The sequence below is a fragment of the Acomys minous genome (genome assembly GCF_964271855.1).
Source record: "Acomys minous genome assembly, chromosome: 17".
NCBI lineage: Eukaryota > Metazoa > Chordata > Mammalia > Rodentia > Muridae > Acomys > Acomys minous.
In genome coordinates, this window is record NC_140500.1 from 29,180,159 (window position 1) to 29,196,468 (window position 16,310).

General features: G+C 40.8%; 2 protein-coding genes across 3 annotated transcripts in view; one reads left to right on the plus strand and one right to left on the minus strand.

Annotated features, from left to right (window-relative positions):
- Nucleotides 1–16,310, plus strand: part of TMCC1 (transmembrane and coiled-coil domain family 1) — a 154,332-nt gene that overhangs the window by 33,415 nt on the left and 104,607 nt on the right. Inside the window, exon 2 of one of the 2 annotated variants that reach the window (XM_084765193.1) lies at nucleotides 14,688–14,747. The gene's annotated coding sequence lies outside the window, so the exon portion shown is untranslated. The remainder of the gene's footprint in view (nucleotides 1–14,687; nucleotides 14,748–16,310) is intronic. The other variant, XM_084765194.1, reaches the window with a different exon arrangement.
- On the minus strand, nucleotides 6,101–8,782 carry TIMM23 (translocase of inner mitochondrial membrane 23; the record flags this gene model as incomplete). The annotated part of the gene is given in 5 exon segments (XM_084765381.1): nucleotides 6,101–6,818; nucleotides 6,820–6,891; nucleotides 6,893–6,937; nucleotides 6,940–7,069; nucleotides 8,736–8,782. Coding segments are annotated over 5 exon segments (555 nt in total). The 3' UTR covers nucleotides 6,101–6,557.

Sequence of the window (16,310 nt, forward strand, 5' to 3'; positions counted from 1 at the left end):
TGTGCTCAGCAGAGCTTGGTGCTGAGAGTTAGCATGGAGGGAGGGCTTGGGAGAGTGGGGGTTGCAGAAAGGCTTAAGCAGTTTTGAATCTTTAAGAAAATGAAGTGATACTAAAAGAAGCCAAGTATTTTACACAGGAGGAGTGTTAGTTTTTGATGCACCAAACTTGACGTGCCTCTCACTGAACCTATAGCTCATTGATTCAAGGATACTGATGACTGAGCTCCAGGGATATTTTTGTTTCTGCCTTCCTGATACTAGGATTACAGGAGCAGCACCACAGGCCTAGCTTTTATGTGGATTGGGAGACTGCAGATTCAGATCCTCACACTTGTTTAGCAGCACTTTGCTGACTGGGCCATCTGCCTAGACCTTTCTTAACCATTTCTAAGTGTGCAGTTCAGTATGTCAAATAAGTCACAGTTAATCATCTCTATGTTTCAGCACTCAATAGTCAGGAAAATTTTGAGTTTGTGGCCAGCTTGGGCTATATAGCAAAGATCTGTCTCCACATAAAAGCACTCATAGTATTGTTACTTTCTACTACAGTTTGGTTTTTTGTTTTCAAAACTGAAGTGCTAGTACTGTTGCACAGTAACTCCTGTTTCTTCCTCTTTCTGCCATCCTTAATCCCTGACAGCCATTGTTAAGCTGCCTGTCCGTGATACTGACTATTCTAAATATTTCATTTGCAGAAATTAAAATGTTTGTCTTTTTGTGACACTTGGCAGTGTCTCCTTGCCAAAGTATGTTGCGGTTTTCCATCCCTCCTTCCTTCCCTTTCTCTTGTATGAGTTTTTGTGTGCTGCAGTGTATATGTGGAGGCCAGAGGGCAACTTGAGCCAGTTCATTTTCTTCTACTGTGTGAGTCCAGCAATAGAACTCACATTGTCAGGCTTGGCATCAAGTGCCTCTACCCGCTGAACCATCCTGCTAGTTCTACATTTGTATTTTTGAGGCTGACATACAGTCTGTTATAAGTGTATACTGTATCTATTTATCCTTTACTGAAGTCTTGAGCTGTTGTACATTTTAGCTATAATTCGTGCTGCTCTTTCTGTATGCATGAGTATACAGATCTCTGGGGCTGTACTTCTTTTAGCTTTGTTGTTGTTTGTTTTCTTAGATATTTCTCTCTGTAGCCCTGACTGTCCTGGAATTTGCTTTGTAGACCAGGCTGGCCTCAAAATAAGATCTGCCTGCCTCTGCCTCCCAAGTGATGCAGGGATCCAGGCATGCACCACCGTGCCTGGCCGTTTTGAGTTTGTTCTTAGAAGTAGAATTGCTGGATCACATGGTAATTCCATGGGGTTTTCTTCTTTGATTAGTTTGTTTTTGAAGAATCTGCTGTACTATTTTCTCCACTGTGCCTGTACAATTCATTTTATATTTTACCAAGAGTTCACAAGGATACCAGTTGATTGTTTACTGTGTGTGTGTGTGTGTGTGTGTGTGTGTGTGTGTGTGTGTGTGTGTGTCTGTCTGTCTGTCTGTCTGTCTGTCTGTGTGTCTGTGTTTCTGACTATGTGTGCATGGTGAGTATTTGGTGGTCAGAGGACGACTTTTTGCCCCTTCAACTTTTGCGTTGGTTCTGTGGATGAAAGTCAAGTTGCCAGGCTTGCATGACAGGCACCTTTATTCTTGAAGCCATCTCATTAGGCCGCAGGTTCCAATGTCTCCACATATTTTCCTGTAATTATTTCTGTGGTTTTGTTGTTGTTTTCCGTTTTATTGTTTGTTTTGGTTGGTTTTTTGTTTTTTCAAGACAGTGTCTCTCTGTGTTAGCCTTGGCTGTCCTGGACGCACTTTGTAAACCACCAGGCTGGCCTCAAACTCACAACAATCCGCCTGCCTCTGCCTCCCAAGTGCTGGGATTAAAGGCGTGCACTACCAGGCCTGGCTTGGTTGGGTTTGTTTGTTTTGTGGGGTAGGGGTAACTATCTTAATATATGTTTGTGAGAGGTAAAAACATGTTAACACTTTAAGCTGAGATCAGAAAGCATGCTGTACCATTCACAGCCCTATAGATACTTTGTAAATCCTTTTATCCCTCAAGAAATTAAAATTCACCTGCTCCTGTGTAGACTTTGTATCTGAGGGTCCTACATGCCAAAGAAGTCTTTGAAAAAGTGGCATGGTATTGCATAGAACCTATATAATGTCATTCTGCACACTTGAAGTCCTCTCAGGCTTACCCACAGTATCAGTTCACAATAGAAAGACTGTAAAGAGCTGAGCTGTGCTGGAGAGAGTAAGGACAAGAAATTCCATGCACAGTTGGGACAGTTGTTATTCCCTTCAAATATGTTTCATCTCAGGCTAGCTGAATTTGCAGAGGTGGAATTCATGAATTTAGAATACTCACTATCTCTGGGATCTTTGTCATGCTGTTTTTTATAGCTTAGATGCCTGCATTTCTGCTAAGCAGATTTTCCCCCCAAATGTCTTCAATCATTATCTCATGAAATTGTTTTTCTTTTCTTTTCTTTTCTTTTCTTTTCTTTTCTTTTTTTCCAAGACAAGGTTTCTTTGTATTAGCCTTGGCTGTCCTGGACTCACTTTGTAGACCAGGCTGGCCTCGAACTCACAGCAATCTGCCTGCCTCTGCCTCCCGAGTGCTGGGATTAAAGGCGTGCACCACCATGCTCAGCTCTGCTAAGCAGATTTTAATAGAGTTTGTATAACAAATAGCTTTTTCTTTTATAACAAGTCTTTTTCTTTTTTATTTTATTTTATTTTATTTTACCCATTATAAGGTTGAGCCACACAATTGAAAGATTTGTTTTTATTTTATTTTTTTCAAAATATGGAACTAGCCTTGCAGGGGGAAAGGAACATTTGCTAGAGCTGAGGATGTGCAGAGATCTATGGGGGTGCTCATGTTGAGAAGCTTTGCAACCGACTGGCCTGGATCTGTCAGAACAATGTGTGGATGGTTCTGGCTTTGTGTGCACTGTCTTATTTACATGCTTCAGCATAGTGATCCTTGGAACAAATGCACTGTAAGGATTGTTTCAAAAGCAGTTCTCAGACTGCTCAGGGAGTCAAAGAAAACAGAAACACTCCTGTTAAAAAGGTCTTTGATCTCCTGTGACTGCTGTTTAGGGATTAATCTTTGGAGCAGAGGCTATTATTTTTGGATGCAAGTTATTTCACAAAGGGGATTCTGTGTAGGAAGGTAAGATGCCAAATTAAATGTATGCTTTAGGTCTGATCTAAATACGTACTGGATTGTTTTCTGAGCCCTGTTCCACATAAGCACAGAGCTTCCACTCCATCAGCTAGATGAGAGGTATTGGCAGTCAGTGGAGTAAGTGCTTCTCGTTTCTGTCAACCCAGCTAGAATAATATAGTATGGTACCTTTTGTTTTTGTTTTTTGCTTTTCATGACTGGATTTCTCTATGTAACAGCCTTGGCTGTCCTGGACTCACTTTTGTAGACCAGACTGGCCTTGAACTCACAGAGATCCGTCTGCCTCTGCCTCTGCCTCTGCCTCTGCCTCTGCCTCTGCCTCTGCCTCTGCCTCTGCCTCTGCCCCTGCCTCCCAGGTGCTGGGATTAAAGGCATGCACCACCACACCCAGCTGTAGTATGATACCTTTTTAGGCAGTCATTTATTTGTTTATTTGAATTATGTAAAAAGGTAGACATATAGGTCAGTCTTTCTTTTTGAAGGTAGGTACAGGAACAAAAGCTGATGGAGCCATGATAGCCCACTACACTTTTTTCTTTTTTTTTTTTTTATTATTTTTTATTTATTACATATGAATGCTTTATCTGCAGAAGAGGGCACCAGATCTCATTGTAGATGGTTGGGAGCCACCATGTGGTTGCTAGGAATTGAACTCAGGACCTCTGGAAGAGCAGGCGGCGCTCTTAACCACTGAGCCATCTCTCCAGCCCTACACTTTTTTTCTATCATGATGCAGACTGTTACAGATTTTGTGTCTACTGTTAAGAAAAGCAGACCTTTCAGTAAAATACGAAGTTATGATAACAAATATTTAATCTAAATGTTAAAGTCTTGTGTCATGTAATCTTTCCTAATGGACACACACACACACACACAGACACACACACACACAAACACAGTGTATTCACATGTATAGCCACATATAAGAACACATAGTATGTTATATACTTAGATGCATTCCTTCACCATCCCGGATCGTGGTGTAGTTGTAGTAAAAGTGATAACAGAAGTATCTCTTATTGAGAGTTGGCTTGCATGGTGACAGACTGGGGATCAAGTGCTTTCCATGTATAGTTATGTCAGTGATTGTTCTCAGCAACGCTGTGAGATAAGAAATAAGTTTGTCTCCCTTTGGTGGTCCAGAGTCTGTCTGCCTGTTAGCCAACTATTTCAGTGACTCAGGGTTGAGAGGAGGCATGAGGACAGAAGAAAGGAAGAGTGAAGTAATCCCAAGGGTTAGGGGAGTGAATGCACTGGAGACATGCAGTAGGGTTAGAGAACAGCAGCAGCGCTTGTGCTATGTTAGAAGCATGAAGCTCGGTTGTCATTGGTCAGCACAGATCTGTGAGGTTATTTTCCCCCCTTGTCATTTTCAGCTGGCAGAATTTAGTTAGGGAATAGATGGAAAGTTGGATTTTTCTAGGACTGGGGTTTGGGCAGTTAGTTGTTGAAATGAAGAAGGTGGCCAGGGGAGTAGGACTGTTGAGAGCTTGCTGGAGGTGGGTAGCTGTTGAGGAAGAGTTGAATAGAGGAGTAAAGCTGGTTTTCCATGAAGAGCCATTCTTCTCAGCATATGTTCTAGACCAGTTGGAGAGCTATGATACCAAATGTTCTTGGCTTTGACTTGCAATGGGAGACTTCATAATACATAGACACAGAAATTCATTTCAAATAAGCATAGCCTTAGACTGAAGACATAAGCCTGTAAAAAAAAAAAAATACAGGGAAAAAAATTAGTGATCTTAGAACTAAGTCCCTCTACCCTCTGGGGAAAGAAAGATATACAGAGGCAGGGAACTTAGGAAACAGTAAATGAAGGGGCTTGTCACAGTAAAAATCCAAAGGGCTCTTTGGTGCACACAATAAGAAAGATGAAGAACCAAGCCTATACTGGGAGAAGACACTTGCAAAACATTTTATCTGGCAGAGATTGTTTCCAGCATGTATAAGTCACCAGACATAGCCAGGGAAGTGGAAAGTTAAACTGTAAGGAGGCACTGCTTCCCACTCTCTCCTGTAACTTTCATTGAAACAGGGCATGTCTTGGCAAGGATGGAAAATTTCTGGAATTCTCCATTGCCAGTGGGAAGGAAAAAGGAACAGCTACTTTGAGCAATTAAGCAGAGCGTTAAAAAGCTGTAAATGCATACATGTCACATGACCCACTCATTCAGTTTGTAAGTATTTCTCCAAGACAAACCAAAGCATATGGTCACATGAGAACTTGTGTACACGTGTGTCCGGCAGATTTGTTGATAGCTAAGAACATCAATGTGAGTGTCAATCACAAGTCTATAAAGAAATTGTGTTCTACTTATGCAATAAAATACTACTTGACAATGAAAAGGAAAGAACTATTGATGGTGTTGACAGCATAAACAGACCTTAAAATAATTAGGCTTAATGAAAAAAGCAGACTTAAGGGAAGTATATACTGTATTTAAATCTAGAACATGTAAACTACTTTTTTGTGTGTCAGAACGCAGATAGTGCTTACAGAGATAAGTAGCTAAGAAAGGCTTTAGGAAACTTGAATGTCATGGAAATGTTTATTAATAGTTATATAAATGAATGTGATAGTTTGTATCAGTTAATACCTCACAGCTGTGGAAGGCAGGCTGGGTAAGATAATTAGTAGAAGTGTGTGTGTGTGTGTGTGTGTGTGTGTGTGTAAAGAGGTAGTGAAGGAGAGAGTACAAGGGTGTATGTGGAGATCAAAGGACACCTTCCATAACGGTGTCCCTTCTTTGAGAAAGGGTCTTTTTGCTGCTTTTACACTGAACACCTGGCTGTCCCAGGAGTGTCTAGGGATTTCCCTGTCTCTGTCTGTCACTTCCCTTTAGGAGCACTGGGATTACAGATGCATACGTACACATCCATCTTTTATGTGGGAGCTTGGGGATGCAAATTCAGGTCCTTGTGCTAATGTAACAAGCTTCTGGACTATTTCCTGAACCTCCACTTTTTTTTTTCCTATTTTCACCCTTCATTGGCATACAGGGCAACATAAGTTTGGGGTTTTTAAATGAATAAACATGCTGATAAAAGTGTTGAAAATAAGTATGGCCTTAATTTGGAGAGTAAATGGTTTTCCAATTTTGGGGCCAGGAAAGAAAACAGGTACAAGATCATCTCCAAAGGAGAAGACATCACACTCAGTGAGCCATCAAAGGGGTTGGCTTCCACTTACTTAAGGGCAAGCAGTGCAGTCTGGGCTAAACATCCATGGTCTTTGTCACAGTAAATCAGTCTCCAATTGTCCAAAGTAACTTGGAGGTACAAGAGCGAAAGCAACTCCAGACTGACTTATTAATTGAACTGGATGACTGTGAAGTGTCCCCCAGTCCTGAGGTGTCAAAACTCTTCAAAGTAACTGTTGGAGCAGGGAACCTTTCATGTGCTGCCAGTTGTTATACAGTGCGTAGACACTGGTGAGTGTCAGTCCTGCCAGGCCACCGCGTGCTAAGCCTGGAAGACTGCCTGTACATTCATACAACATTCCCGTCATGGTTCCGGCTGTTACTGTGTTGAGGTCATCTTCTGCACTCTGTGTTTTCTTGATGGTAACACCAAATGCACTATAGAGCAAAGCCAGAGAACCTAGAGTATTAGCCCAAAGTGCCTCATTGCCTGGTCACCGTACTCAAAATCTGTACATTTCTTGGTTTGGACCAGGCCATGCTCTGGGTTTCATTCAATCCTAGAGGAAGACAGTTCATTGCCCCAAATGCAGCCCCTGTCATTCAACATCCTCCAGTGGTAAAGAAAGCTAGTTCAAATTGGCCTTGGGTCTTATTAGCTCCAGTTGGCAAAATAAACTCATCAATATCCTGAATGAGATAGTGTGAATCCACATTTAAATAAGGAGACAGGGGGCTGAAACCCCCACTTTTAATTATTTTTTATCTACTTTTCTGTAAGTAGTTCGTTTTCTTTATTGCCATTGTTATTTTCATGTTAGATTTTTTTTTTCAGGTTCTTGCATATGCTGTTTTATTTTGTTAGTAAGAAAGTGGGTTTTGGTTTGGTTTGGTTTGGTTTGGTTTTTGGTTTTTGGTTTTGACAATGTGCCTATACACCAAGCTAATGTAATAAAAAGCCCAACTTTAGCTGACACGTTTTAGGGCTAAAATTTATTTTTTAAAGAGACTTCAATGTTGATTATCGCCAATTTATTTTTGTTTCCTTACTCTACTTACTTGTTTGGGAGAGTAGGAGTGTGTGTCATGGTGCTCATGTGGAAGTCATCTATTACCTATGGAGATTGATTTTCTCCTCCCATCATATGGGTTTAGGGGATTGAATTTGGCTTGTCAGGCTTACCAACAAGAGCCTTTACCTGCTGAGCCATCATATCAGCCCACTGAGGCTAAAGTTCTTTATATGTATTTTGGAAACAGTTGTATTTTTAACAGTTAGCAGGTACCTCATTTCCTCTTGAAAGTATTATTCCTGTTTGCCTGAGTGTTCTTGGCACTGACCTCCACCGTTCACTGAGTGTGCAAATACAAGGTCTGCCCTCACAGACGCTCCTGAGGGGCGTTTCTGTGGGGGACTTCTAATGTCATCACTGTGCTTGCCGTGGTGCCCTTTCATCTGTACTGTGAGAGTTGAGGGGAGCAAATGCTGCCTCAGTTGTCATAGTGAGAGTTTACCTCCCTCTCTTTGTTGGTAGGAGTGAAGCTAGAATGGCTCCAAATGTATAATCCCCCTGCCTCCCCTTCCTGAGTGCAGAAAGTAGATTCACCGTTGTTGGCCGATACTATTCCTGGGAAACATGAGCAAACAGCCAGAAGTACTCCAGAACAAAGTAGGGATACTGCTGAAGACCATCTCGGTGAGCCAGAGAGTGTATTAGGATTACTTACAGGAGGGGTATGGGTGAGGGGTTACTTACAAGAGAAGAAATGATTCAGAGACACCCACATTACCAAACCTACCAGCATGGTTGACAGCTCATAAAAACTGGAAGCCTGGAGTGCCCTGCACAGCCCACAGGCAGTTCAGCAGGTGTCTTTTTGGGTAGCTTGTCTCTGAGAGTATGAGTCAGCAGCCTTCCTGTTTATAGATGTATAAGGAGGTAGGTGCCTAGTAAATCTTGTCAATTTCAGGAACTTCTTGAAATCTCTGAGTTATTTACTTTCTGAGCTTAATGAGCTTCCTGCAGGATAGACTGCTTTATTTCCCATTCAGCACATTGTGTACTTTAAGGAGCTTGCCTCTACAATGGAATGTTTGTTTTTAAAAAAAAGCTACACAGTAGCCAACATACCTGACTATTGGTTATAATTTATACTTTAATGGTGGTATATATCTTTATTTCAAAAAGTATTTGAAGATTATAGACTCTGAGAAAAACTGATGCCTTCCCTTTATACTCATGGGAATAAAAGAGTAATCTTTAGGTGGTTGTGGAAATGGCAGCCAGGAAGATATTTACAGATTATCTCCACCGTTTTATCCAAATATTTCTCATTTTTTTCTCCTCTTAAAATACTGGTACACAGACAGTCATGAACTTGAAGCCTGATATATTACATACCTTGGTTTCAGGACAACTAAATCAAGCTGGAACTGGGCCAGGAACATCCCCCCTGCTGGCTAGCCCTCATAGTATTAAATATGAAAAATAAGATACTAGACAACAGATATGACATGAAGAAGTTTATTGTAGGAACGTGGGAGAGCAGGAAAGGTAAGGGATGCCCCAAAGAGAAAGAGAGACAGAGAGTGTGTGAGAGAGACAGAGAAGAGAGAGGAGGAGGAGGAAGAGAGAGGTTGGTTTGCCTTTTTTGTTGTTGTTGTTTGTTTGTTTTTGTTTTTTGAGACAGGGTTTCTCTGTGTAGCCTTGGCTGTCCTAGACTCGCTTTGTAGACCAGGCTGGCCTTGAACTCACAGCGATCCACCTGCCTCTGCCTCCCGAGTGCTAGGATTAAAGACATGGACCACCACGCCCTGCTGGTTTGCCCTTTTAAAATTCTGGGCAGTGGCACACCTAGTGGTGGGCAGGTGATGATGTCATAGGTTGCTAGGCAGCCTGGCAGACTTGTGAAGCTGCTTATATGCTAACATGTTGGAAGGTGCAATGAGGGAGAATTGTCAGTGAAAGTCTTACTCAGTTGTGGATCTTGTGTTCAACCATACTGACCAGACAGCCAAGATGTTACATTGTTACAAGGCCATTGTGAGAGTACAAACTGCTTTCGGATTCGATTTGATGCCTGTTCCATATGTAGAGAGTTCATGTCTATACTGTAAACTTGGTCAAAAGCCTGTAGCTGGGGTGATTCTAAGCCCTAGTGAGGAAGCTCGTACTGTTGTTTTGCTAAATGACATGATGTGCCTGTCAATTTGCCTTCTAAAGAACTGTTCATGCCCACACACTAATCCTACTGTCAGCTTTGGTCAGAGAAGCAGAGGCTGGTGAGAGACTCACAACTAGCTAAACTACACAGAATAAATGACTGTTGAGTACCCACCCATTCACAAGTAGAACATGTATATTACAACCTCCAAGGCTCAGAGAACATTGTGGAAGAAGGGATGAGAAAATTTTAAGAGCCAGAGAAAAAGAGGGTAAAGGTGTAGAATGCTGACTCCTGGGGATGACATAGTATGGCTGCTATACTTTAAAACTCACATTAGTTGTGACTACCTGTCAACACTGAGTCACGGAGAAGGATTTATACAGAATCTATGGTTCATAGAGGTTCAGTGGTATAGCTATTGGTAAGGTGCTCATCTTCCTGTAACAAGCTCTTGCTGCGCTCCTGTAAACAACCCTAAAACTATAAAGTACCAACCACAAATAAGAAAGTGTGACAACACCAAATGGTAAGTCCCTCAAAACAAGCATAAACGTATCATGGTGAACTGGTGGGAAGCCAAAGGCAAAGAAAGTGGTTAAAAGGGGGAAAGCATAGCATATAGTCGAACAAGGGTGCCTACCCAGATGAACAGATAGACAGAGTGTCCCTCTATCTGCTTACAAGTAAAAGAGCACTGGAAGAAGAAATGTGTAATGAGGTTTGGTATTTCCCACGGTTCTTAGGTGCCTTTGAAATAAGATAATTTAGTTTCTTTCTACTTCATATTTTAGTTCAGGTTAATTTCTGCTAGCCTGAATTGTATTGTTTCTCTTTTCGAAGATTTGAAGAGTGCTGTTCATTATGTGTGTAAGTGCCTGTTAAGTCACTGTTCTTGCTGGGTGAGGTACATGCCCGATAATCCCAACACTAGGGAAGACAGAGGCAGGTAGATCTCTGAGTTCGAGGCTAACCTGGTCTACAGAGCAAGACCAGGACTGCCAAGGCTACACAGAGAAATCCTGTCTTGAAAAACCACAAACAAACAAAAGACTTCTTGGGGTGGGGGCAGCAAGGGCTACACAGAGAAACCCTGTCTTGAAAAAAAAACAAACAAAAAAAGCAAAAGACACTGTTTTTTAGGTGGTGGGGTAAAGGACAGCAAGGGCTACACAGAGAAATCCTGTCTTGAAAATAAACAAAAACAGTGGCACTGTGTTTTAAATTCTACCACTTCCATTTGGTTCTTTGTGAGTTCCCTTTCTTTGTTAAATTCCATCCAGCCTCACACGATGTCTACCTTTTCCATTGGAGCTTTAACTGAATTAATTAACACTGCTTTAAATTCACTGGCTGTTCTACAATGTATGTCATGAGTCTGACCCTGATGATTTTATTGTCCCTACAGGGTGTGTTTTGATTGCTATCTTTAATATATTTGATAAATTTTTCTTCAAAGGGTGTGTGTTTCATGATAAGTACTGAGGTGAAGAACTGTATATATTTGACCACAAGTTCTTTCTACTAGTTGTTTAGAGTGGAGATTTGTGTTATTCTATTTACGGTTTGGCTGTGTTTGATGCTTATTCTTGCTATGAGTTACTCAAGTTGACATTCATCATTGCCATAGATACCAAAGGTTTCAATTTTTTTCTTAGTAATCTTTGTTCTCTGACTTTCTTTTTGTGTCTGTTCTCAGAATACCTTTGTTTTCCAGCTTTCTCAGTTGTGTTTTATTATATTTAGGTTGGTGTTGGTAGTAGAGTGCCAAGAGACTTTAGTGATGTTGTGGTTAAGCCTCAGAATTGTGCATGCGCCAGAACCTGCATCTAGGGATGTAATCATCACAGAGCTAAACCATATCCTTCCCCCTCTTTGTTTTGCATGACTCTCGTAGGTATCAAGCATGTGGGTTTTAAACTTGCTGAGTTTAGGTTACTGCAGTGTAGTAGTGCAGCTCTCCTAATTTGTTTTTCTGGCTTTTCTATAGTTTCACTTTTTATTTTGTGTTGTCCTATTTTACATGTAAAATTTGTAAGTACCACAATAATATTGTTCATTAGTATTTTCTATCTTTTGTTACTTTTATATTTAATATACTTACTGATATTTTGGGGTTTACTTTTGCCTTTCTTGTGTCACCCCTGTTCTGTGATCGTGCTTTTCCCACTTTTGGAAGTTTGTTTGTCTAAATTGTTTTCCCTGTGTACCAGGATAGTGGTTCTCTTGCTGGGCTAATAGGATCACCAGTTACCAGTCCTTCATTCAAGAATGAGTCGATGTACTTATAATACAGTACATATTTAGTTTTAATAGTAGCATAACAAGCTGGGCGGTGTTGGCACACGCCTTTAATCCCAGCACTGGGGAGGCAGAGGCAGGTGGATCGCTGTGAGTTCGAGGCCAGCCTGGTCTACAAAGTGAGTCCAGGACAGTCAAGGCTACACAGAGAAAGCCTGTGTCAAAAAACAAAACAAAACAAACAAACAAAAAAGTAGCATAACAAGCATGATTCAACTTTCTGTCTTTTTGGTAGTAGACTGTGGGTATGCCTTTTCCTCCGGACCTAAAAGATCAATGGATCGTGGTAGTTTTGTTTTTAATTATTTCCTTACAGTTCCTTCAGTCTTAACTCAGGAGTTTACATCTATAAACTTTTTCTTTGTCATCTATCTTGTCTAAGCCAGGTAATTATTCACAGTAAACTAAGCATATATTAAAAGATGGAAAAAGTCTCTCGTTATTTAAATAAAAAAAAAAAAACCAAGGAGTAAAAGAAACTGGTTTTAAATTTTCTTCTGAAAGGGAAGAACTTTAACAGTGTAAATAAAGCTATGACTGAGAAACGCTGGTCATAGCTAGGTGCAGTGGCATACTCAAAACAAAAAACAAAAAGAAAAGAAACACTGATCATAATACGATGTTTACTGAGGACTTTACAGAAAGAGATTCTACAGGAAGAATCAAGAGGAAGATAAAGTTGGAAGTTTTAAAAATATTTATTTATTTGTCTACCATGTATACTAGTCACTCTCTGTTGCTGTGACATGTTTGACAGAAGTGTTTTAAGGGAAGAATTTATTTAGACCTGACTTCTAATGGTGAATATAATCATTTTGGTTTTTTGAGCAGGGTTTCTCTGTGTAACAGCTCTGGCTGTCCTGGAACTCACTTTGTAGACCAGGCTGGCCTCGAACTCACAGAGATCCACCTGCCTCTGCATCCCCAGTGCTGGTTATTGACATTCCTGCTTGTGTTAAAAGGGGAGCCCAGGAACCACACAGATCTAAGAAGAAGCCTCCTCAGCAGAGGTCTCCCTCCCTGAGCTCTAAGTCCTCCGGTATAACCGCTCCTCGTCAGCTTGCAGCTCCCAGGGCAGGGTGTCCCCAGCTGAGCTCAGGAGCTCAGGAGCCTCATCCCTGCTCCACTTCTCTGCTTCTTCCCATGGGAGAATCACACTAGGTAGCAAATCTCATAAAAGAGATTTACTGGGAGGGATAATCCAGGGGTGGCTGCCTCTGCTCCCAGGAGAAGACAGCAGGGAACTGAACAGTAAGCAGGGTTTATGTAGGATTTCTTCGGGGGTGGAGCTTTCCAGGATGAGGATTCCTGGGATTTCAAGTCCTGAGGTTGCGGGAGTTTAGGATTGGTGGGATTTTTCTTGTAGGGTGGGGCTTGGGCATTCTTCTGTCTCAGGATTGAGAAGGACAATTACAGACATTAGAAAATGACTGTTGGTCTGGAGAGATGGCTCAGTGGTTAAGAGCATGGTCTGCTCTTCCAGAGATCCTGAGTTCAATTCCCAGCAACCACATGGTGGCTCACAACCATCTATAATGTGATCTAGTGCCCCCTTCTGGCATGCAGGTAGACATGCAGGCAGAATACTGTATATATAATAAATAAATAAATAAATCTTAAAAAAAAAAAACAAAGAAAATGACAGTCAAGGCTGTTAGGGAAGTATTGGGGGTGGGGGAGTCTGGCTGCTGTAGCTGGGGTTAGGGGTAAGGAGGAGCTGGCCACTTTTCTCCCTTGAAGGTTTACAAGGGAGTCCTTGGCAGGGAAGGCTTTTCCTGCAACTTGAGTTGGTGTGAATGACCAACAGTGGGTGCATATGTTATAGAGGTCAAAGGTCAGGAGTCTGCTGTCATTCTTCAAGTGCTATCCACTTTTTTTTTGACACAGCTCTCTCTCACTGGTGTGTAACTCACTAACTTGCCTGGTTGGCCAGCGAGCCCCAAGGATCCACCTATCTCTACCTCCTTGGCGACTCTGGAACTACTCTGTTCCTAGTTTAGCTCTCAATTGCTTTGCTGTCTTCAGCCTTTAAGTTTACAAATCTTGGTTTCTGTCCCATGAGAGTTCCCTGAGAGTAAATTTGTATAATTTACTCTATAGCTTTGAGTACATAACAGATATTCCTATGACACTTCTCTAAATAAATTCCATCTGTAGTGATAGCTATTAGAAGCTAGTTTTCAATTTTGATGTATTTCAGTTCTCAGCTGTACACAATAAATAGATTTTAGAATTATCTCTCTCCCCCACCTCCCTCAGTTTTTGAGATAGGATCTCACTGTGTGCCCCAGGCCAGCTTGGGTTTGTGATCTTTCTAAGTGCTGCAAATCATAAGTGTTAGACCACTGTGCCTGGCTTTAAAATTGCCTTTGAATGGAAGCTTCCAGAAATTGTGTTTTCCTATGCATTTTTTAAAATTTCATGTTAGTTGGAGACTACAGCTGATACAGTATCTGTTTGTTATTCAGTACAATCATGTTAAAATGTTAATTGTGACCTGTGTCACCTCACCCTCAACTCCACCCCACCCCCAACTCCCTAACACAGTCTCATTGTGTGGCTCTGACTGACCTGGGACTTCGCATGTAGACCAGATTGGCCAGAAATTGGCTGTCACTGCATCTGGAGTGCTAAGAATAAAGGCATATACCCTGATGCTTGGCACTTTATTTTTATAGTGCTGACAATTTTTTTCAAAAATGTCTTCTTGTTTTACATTTTTAAAAATTAGAAGATATTGACAAAAACCTAAAAAATTTATTCTACCCCTTTTCTACTAGTAGAACATAAAATTGTAATTGTTTGTGTACATTTGGCCTTTCCTTGTGTGTCTGTAATAGGTGAGCTTCCGTCTAAGTTTCACTTTGATTCTTATGCTTGCTTTTCAGCTTTCCCTAAAAGGACACCTGTGCCCCGTGGACATGCTTGAGGAGGAGCAATGAAGGCAAGTCTCCAGGGTTTCATAACCTGTGACAGTAGCCTGGCTCAGTGCCAAAAGCTTTAGCCATCATACACAAGAAAATGGAATAAAAATAATCTGTGTATAATTTAGGATGATTTATGGAACAGGACCCTTTTAAACATTTGTTGAATTTTAAAAAACAATTTTCTACTTTATTTCTAATATTAATTCAAAGCAACTTGTTTCTTTGGTGTGCACTTACCAAATATTGTGTCCTAAACAAAACTGTGGTAGAAAAATGAATTGTGTGAAATTCTGAGAATTGACTGAAATGACCAGAAATGTGTGATGGGTACATGGAGCTTCTTGCCCTTCTTTCCCCATATGTCATATCTCTTCTGTCGTATCATTTTGCTCCTCTTTCCTTTTCCCTATGATGTCCCCTTTACTATAAGAATGTGACATTTTAAAGATAATGAACAAAAGAAGAGCCAAATTCCTTTCTTACCAGAGTATAGTTAGCTTCAAAGTGGAACCTTGTATATGTTAAGCCAGGGATCTAAGTGTAATTTTGATTTTTTTTCTGTAAACTGATTAACAGTTATTACTTATCCCAGAATTACAGTCTTAGAGCCCAAATGTCAGGCATTCTAAAGTGTCTGAGACTGTTCAGTTCCATGAGTGCTGGCACTCTTACTGTCAGCCTTTGCAGTTATGACAGTATTATTGTTTTTGATTCTTTTGCTGTCACACTTGATCTTCATTAATATTTAACATAGCTGTACCACTTGCCAGGTTACATCGTCTGTCAGAAGTAGGCCATCACAACTTACTGCTTAAAACTCACCTTGGATATATTTAGGGCTACATGTTCCATAAGCCTGTACTAGCCTGTGTAATTTAGATAAGTCTTGCCATTAGAAATCTTAAAACAACATTCCCTCATCTTCACAGCTGTCAGCGCCCTCCCTAGGGATTGCCAGCATCTCTTTTGTAATCAGGCGTTTTAATTTTTTAAAAAAATAAACAAAACCCCAAAAAACAACAAGAAATAAACAATATACAAATATACTAGGGAAGTCTCTGATGAAGTTAACTGACATTTAAAATGTACCATAGTCTCCAGTTTTTTGGATAGGAAGCAGACAGATGGTAAAGTTGATTAGTTCCCAATACTGCCCAAAGAAAGATATGCTGAGTAGTCAATTCCTATAATTTTTTCATGTGTGAAATAAGTAGTTCATTTAGTTTCTTAGCTACCTTAGTAACGTATTTTATTCATTGTAGCCTTTAGTCTGATGGGATAAACTGGCTTTATTTTTCTTACAACAACCAGATCAATTGCACCATGTGGCTAGTATAATGTAAAATGAGTAAAATCACAAACTACCTCGTAACTGTCAGCTTTGAATTGACATCCTTCATATTCTCAATCTTTGAAGCCCAGTGTGAGAAGAATGCTGACATCTTGGCCACACAGCACTTTCAATCTAAGATTAATACAATTCAGTAACCATTAGTCTGCCAGGCAAACTTAGGAGGGAAGGTCAGGATAATTAAACAAGTGTACTGTTGGCAAAAGTTTTGCCCACAAACTGGGCATGGTGGT